Source organism: Echinops telfairi, unplaced genomic scaffold (assembly GCF_000313985.2).
Source record: "Echinops telfairi isolate 266 unplaced genomic scaffold, ASM31398v2 ScPeMD7_2010;HRSCAF=2546, whole genome shotgun sequence".
NCBI classification, from domain to species: domain Eukaryota; kingdom Metazoa; phylum Chordata; class Mammalia; order Afrosoricida; family Tenrecidae; genus Echinops; species Echinops telfairi.
Genome location: NW_022105908.1, coordinates 17,225,454 through 17,232,349, shown reverse-complemented (window position 1 = coordinate 17,232,349; position 6,896 = coordinate 17,225,454). Strand labels below are relative to the sequence as shown.

The 6,896-nt window shown below is 46.2% G+C and overlaps 1 protein-coding gene across 1 annotated transcript in view; it reads left to right on the top strand.

Moving 5' to 3' along the window:
- The first annotated feature begins 6,590 nt into the window (after positions 1 to 6,590).
- Positions 6,591 to 6,896, top strand: part of USP22 (ubiquitin specific peptidase 22) — a 40,890-nt gene continuing 40,584 nt past the window's right edge. Inside the window, exon 1 of the mRNA XM_004712946.3 lies at positions 6,591 to 6,874. Within this exon, the coding sequence (XP_004713003.1) occupies positions 6,737 to 6,874 (138 nt within the window). The 5' untranslated portion in view covers positions 6,591 to 6,736. The remainder of the gene's footprint in view (positions 6,875 to 6,896) is intronic.

Here is a 6,896-nt window from a genome sequence, read left to right as displayed (position 1 = left end):
TACTGACGTGATCAATGCAATAGGCTTATACCCCAGGGGGGATGATTGACAATGTTTTTCTTATTTGTTTCTTTTAATTTGAGGTTTTTTTCACCATTTGTTTGCTTTTGGGTTTGTTTGCTGCTCTTTCTTTTTGGTTTTGTCATACTATGACTGCCAATGGAAACCAGAATAGTTCATAACCTGCAGGCAAGCAGATGGATTCTGGGCTCCCACATAATTCCAGCCCCAATCCAAGAACAGTGAGTTCTTAGAATATGGCCCTGCTCGATACTCACCTTCATGAATCGATCGCTGAAGATAAGGGTGCTACAGCAATGGGTGGTGAAGAAAGCATAAGGAGCACAGCTATCAACTAGTCTAGTTGTCTAATGTCTGGGGCTTGATGGCTGTTATTCAAGTACACAGACATCTAAGGTAGGTGTCAACTAAGTCCACCTTATGTGACCCAAAGACGACAATAACAAAAAGCCAAATATGGTGAAGGGAAAAGTATCAGAGCTTAAATTGTAGACTTACACCTTGTGTTAGTCTGGGTACATTAAGAAAAAAATCCACAGAAACTTATATGCACAAGAGAGAGTTTTATAGAAAGGGTAAGATCACATCAAGAAAACATCCCAACCCAGTGCTGCCCAAGCCCACAAGTCCAACATTAGCCATTTGTCCGACACCAATCCTCAAAGTCCTCCTCCATCTCACAACACACATGCAATGATGCCGACTGCAGGAGGAAAGCTGCATCAGTGAGCATGTAAGCATCTCAGTACTGGCAGGGGTCTCCACACACCTGCTCCAGCACCCAGGGCTGCATCGGGGTAGGTCCATGTGGCTTCTCCTCAGGGATGTCTTGCAGGAAGTGAGCCTTGCCAGTTGAAGCAGGGAACTGGTTAAGGCAGCTGCACCCTGGTCCGACCATCACAAAGCAAGAGACCTGAGAACTCAAAAGGTGAGGTTCACCGAGCCATTTATCCCTCCACCCTTTAATGAACCCCATATGTGTTTATCGGCCAGGTGGGCACAATAAACTAACTCCTCACACCTGATTGGTAGAAGGCTATGGAGGACAGTAGGAGCCCAAAATCCATCTGGAGACTATCTAGTCAGAGGAAGCCTCTGGCAGAATCTCTCTGACTACAGGCATTGGGCTCAAACAGCTTTACTATCAGACAGAGATTACTGTAAGTAAACCTGATTATGTGGTTTGAACTGTGGTATAATATAATTGTTGGCCAGTTGACCTCCCTCTTGACCCTACCTGAATTTATCCTAGGCTCAAATATTTTTTACATGTTCCAAGACATAAATTTCTTCTCTGGCTTTTAAAATATTGTTAGTGGTCTTTTCTTTCTTTATCTTTAGTTGTAATTTTTTCTTTATCTTATTATTTTCTTCTCTCGGTTTTATTTTTAAATTTTTATATGGTGTCAGTTAGGTTTCCCAGTTTTTGAAGCACAGAAGGAACGGATGCGTAGAGACAATAACTGATGCAATGGGTTGTCGGGAACAAGGGGCAGGGAGAGAGAGGGGAATCGAGGATCAAATAATGAATGGGAGAGGGGCAAAGGGGCATTGTGATGATATGTGTACACCTCTTTAAAAATCGATTTAACTTTGGAAGTGAATACTATACAATTGAAAAAAAATTAGTAAAAGAAAAACAACCAAACTGGACCTTTGGTTCCCATGGGCGAAGGAGGAAGAGATTTTGCTTATGGGGCATTGAGTTTATGTGAATGGTGGCGGAATATTTGGAAAAGGATATCAATAATGGTTGTATGACACAAAGAGTTAATCACTGACTATACATGTAAAAGTTATTGAATTGGAGAATATCTTGTTGCGTGTATTTTGGTCACAATTAAAAAAATAATTACACGAATAACACTGAGTACCAGGAAAAAGAAAATGTTCTAAAATTGATTGTAGTAATGATTGTACAACTCTTCTTGATATGATAGAACTATTGAATTATATGATATGTGTTTGAAATGCCAATAAAACTTTTTTTAAAAAGAAAGAAAATTATGCCTATTCTTGAAATGCCATTTAAAATTCAACCCAGTGCTGATATTGAGGATCTTCCCCATATTACTTTTAGTCCCTGGAGGCACTTAGAATTACATAAAATTGGTAAATGTTTTCAAACCTGCAGAAAGCTCCTATTGAGGCTTACCAGCCTAAACTATTTATTAAAAATGGGTACGAGACATGAACAGACAATTTACTAAAGATCACATTCAAGCAGTCAATAATCATATGAAAAAATGCTCATGATCATTAACTATAAGAGAAATACATGTTAAAACGAGATACCACCTTACACCAACACTCCTAGCAAAATTGTTAAGAGAACAGAAAGTACCAAATGCTGCAAAGAATGTGGAGAGATTGGACTGCCCAACACCTCACGATAAAGACAAAGTTGGAAGACACTATGCTCAGCAAAATTAGTCAATCTCATAAAAATAAATATTTCTTGACACCATCATGATAAAGGAAAACACAGGGAAAAAGTGGTTTTCCACACAACAGGAAAAGACAGCACACTAATGAGGCCAGGGGAAGGGGAAGGGGGAGGGGAAGGTGAAGGGGAGGATGGGAAGTGGGGAGACTGGGGGTGGGGAGTAGAAACAGTCACGTATAAGGGTGTGGGAGGCAGGGGTTGTTTGCTGGGATACTGTCACTTTCCTCATGCAATGGCTGTGTGACTGATACATGTTTTCCTTTGTATATGCTATACTCTACAAATAAAGGGGGGGGGAATAATAATCAATCAATTTTAAACTGAACCAGAGAAGGGTCACAGCCTTACCTATCAGATCTAAACCCTGGTATGATTGGTACTTTAGGGTAGAAGAGAGACCTCAATCTCAAATATAATTTAGGGAGACCTTTTATTGAGTCTTAAGAGACAAAGACACCCATCATCTGGACGAGGGAAGCCATTAGCATAAGGTCATAATGGCATCTAAGGAGTCAAAGTGAGTTAGTGCCTAAAGGCAAAGGCACCCCTGACAGAGCCCTGATTTCATCCTAAGCCTTAAAATTAGTCAAAATGCTATCTGAAGTCCCCCTGCCCCCACCCCCATTCACTTTCTGACCACCAAGCTACCAAAGTGATGTCTAAGGAGGCAGGAAAGGACAGTAGCCCCCAGCAATCTCCTTGGTAGCCCTGGAGGGCAAGGAGGCACAGGTAACATAGGGAAAGATAGATGGAGGCAGAACCGTACATTAGAACAGTCAAGAATGGACAGGTGAAAAAGGAACACACACAAAGGTAAAGGTAGACATAAGGAAGTGCCCCTGAAGACAAGATAGGCAAATAGCAGAGAGCCATCTGCTTCACCCTCCCCAACTCTGGCCTAATGGATCAACAAAAGACTCCTCCTGACTGTCTTGATCATTAAAAAAAGCCTTTGATAAAATGAAAGATAGCCAGATTAGGGATAAAGGGGCTGTCTCCACGGAATGCCCACACTAAACGGAAATTAGCTGTCCATGCCACAATAAAGAGGTTGGAAAGAAATCAGGCACACTAATTAGACACCTATGGGAACATCCAGAACTGAGCATGCTCAGACGCAAGTCACCTAGGCCCAGGTGGGAGGTCCACCTGGGCACACAGACTAGGCACTAGCGACATGACATCACACAGGTACTCCTAAACTCAGCCAATAAGATCAGCCAATACCCCCAACCATGCCTCCCCAGCCAGTGGGGGTAGGAGATGAAACCAGGCTGCGGGCAGGGCAGGGTCTTCTCTTGTGAGGTTGTGCTCTTGCAAGTCGGAGGGTGAGATTCCGCCCATGTACAGCAGATTTCCTGCGCTTGATTCCTGCTCTTGCTCCACACGCTGGTTCTGCGCTCTTGTTAGTGTATTCCTTCCACGTGTTTTTCTGAGCTCCCTTGCATGGCCATTTTCCGTCTCGAACTTTCCATGCAGCCTTGCACACTTTCCAGATATATCATGTACTGAGACTGTAATACCTGAAACTTCCCTTTCCCTCATAGAAGTTACTTGGATTTACAAAGGTGCTTCTGCTGCATGAATTCAGCATTGAGAAGCAAGAACTAAGGCCTACCACCCCAGAAACCTAACAAAAGTTTTGCAGAAGTTACTGTTTATGTTTGGCTCAGACTGTGTAAGAAGAAACAAGTATCAAATCTATATAAATAGCACAAATCTTGTCTGGGGTTTCAAATTCTGTCAGGCATAGCCTTGATGTCAGTTCATTTCCCATCTCTCTTTGATGCATATGCTGAATAAAATTTTGTTTTCACCCCACTATTGTAATCATTGTGATTCCCCGCCCCCCCCTCGACAAAAGTCAGGACACCAGTTAACTAAGGCATGGAACGAATGAAGTTGTCACACAATGAAGATTGGTGGCAGCTCAATCCATCACAGTCATAAATGGGACTGCAGAAGCAGGAATTAGGGCCATGATTGGGACATATACATAGTTAGACAAGCTTACAAGATTACAGTGTAGTCAGGACACAGCTGATGTTGTTTTCTTTAGGTGCTGAATCGGTTCTGACCCAGAGTGATCCTATGCCCAACAGAATAAAGCACTGCTTGATCCTGCACCATCCTCACCATTGCTCCTATTCGTGAGCCTATTCTTGCAGGCCCGGGATCAATCCATCTCCTCGCGGGCCTTCTGCTCCTTCACTGCCCCTCGACCCTAGCAAACATGGGGCTGTCCTCTCCTGGCAATACGTCCAAAGTATCTAAGACAAAATCTCTCCATCCTTGCCTCCAAGGAGCACTGTTATTTGCAAGGTGGGCTAGTTCAGACCCATTAGCTGCTCTGTAGATGAGGTTATTTGTTCCTGCAAAGAGTTACAGTATAGAAAACCCTACTCAGGGGCACTATGAATTGGAATCAACTCCTAGCAGTGGGTTTGATTTTGTTTTTAATTAGCCCTCTGATCATAAATCAGGAGTCTTCATGTCAGTGTCTGTACATGCTGATGATGCCCCTCATTCAAGGGTGTTGTTTTCACGTTGTCTTTGTCCTGTTTAAAGCTAAATAAGAGTCTATAGCAAATGTTCCACTGTGTGTCTGTCGTTTCTGTACTGCGGTGGCTTGTGTGTTGCTGTGATGCTGGGAGCTGTGTCCCTGGTATTTCAAAGGGCAGAAAGGTCACCCAAAGTGAACATGTTTCAGCAGAACTTCCAGATTAAATACAGACAATGATGAAGGACTGTGCTCCCCACTGCGAAGCAAGTTGGGAACTGAACAAGGAAGCCGGAAGAATCGGTGTATTTGAACTGTGCTGGAGAAGAATATTAAAACCACCACGGACTGCTAAAAAGACAAACACATCTGTCTTGGAAGAAGTACAGCCAGAGTGCTCCTTAGGGGCAAGGATGGCCATACTTGTTTTACATACATTGGAGCTGTTGTCAGGAGAGACCAGTCCCTGGAGGACATTATCTTTGGTAAGGCAGAGGGGCAGGAAGGAGTGGTAAGCCCTCAAAGAGGTGGATTGACACAGTGGCTGCAACAATGGGCTTGGGCATGGAAACAATTGTGAGGATGGTGCAGGACCTTGCTGTGTTCTGTTCTGTTGTACGTACGGTCCCTATGGGTCATAACTGACTCAAGGCATCTAACAACAAAAGCATGTTTTAATTTGGAGCACAGTATACATATATCACATTTCACTTATCCATTCATTTGTTGATGGCCAGTTAAGCTGTGTTTCCTTTTTGGCTCTGAGCTTTTGATTAAAAATATATATATACAACTTTAGGATAGTCACAAAAGGAGCCCTCGTGGCATAGGTAAGGTCATTATTTCCAAACCACCAGCCAATCCGCGTGAGAAAGCCGGTCTTTCTACTCCCGTGTAGTCTCTGAAACCCACAGGGACAGTTCTATCCTGGACGAGATTGGGGCGCTCTGAGTCGGAATCAACTCGATGGTTGGCAGTGAGTTTATTTTGGGAGAGCATTCACAATTTTAGATCTGCGACTCAAGTCACACTTGTGCCGGAGAGCCACAAACCGCCTGCAGCCGACATCTCTAACCCAAAGCTAGGGATCTGCGATTGCTGCCACAGGCTGCAAAGATTAAAAAGTCCTGCAGAAAACTCATCTGAAGAATTCTTACTGGCAAAAGCATTGCCTGTGACTCAGGAAACGCAAGGCAGGCTGGGTGCTCAGGACAAAGGTGCAGGAAGCAGTTTGCAAGACGGAGGGCTTTGCACCACCCAGGCGCGTCGCTCCGCCTCTTTGCGGCAAAGCTCAAGCCGGTGCAAACCGGTTCAGAGCCTTGACAGACATCTGGCGCCACCCAATCCACATCATGCTCCTCGCGCATGTCAGAAGCAGCGCGGGCCCCAGCGGAAGCTCCGAGGCAGACGGACTGCAACGTCAGCCAATGGCAGTGCTGGGCGGGGCCACATGCTGGCCAGACTGCCAATGGTGTTGGCCTGAGCGTACGCCCTCGCCGGCACCGCTTTCCCCGCCCACTCCTCCGAGGGGCGGGCCTTACGGCGTGAAGGGGCGCCTGCGCAGTGAGGAGGGCGAGGTATGCGGTAATCTCCCCGGCGCCGCCCAGACCCCTGCAGACCCCGAGGCCGGCGGTCGTGCGGTGCCTCAGCCTTTGTTCCCCGCTCGGCCCGGCGCCGCCCTGGCGTCGTCCACGTCCTCGCCGCCGCCGCCCGCTCGCGGCCGGGCCCTGCCCCCTACGGCCACCCGGGTGGAGGTGGAGGGCGAGGCCATGGACGCGGAGCTGGCCGTGGCGCCGCCCGGCTGCTCGCACTTGAGCAGCTTCAAGGTGGACAACTGGAAGCAGAACCTGCGCGCCATCTACCAGTGCTTCGTGTGGAGCGGCACCGCCGAGGCCCGCAAGCGCAAGGTGGGGGGCTCCGCCCGGAGGC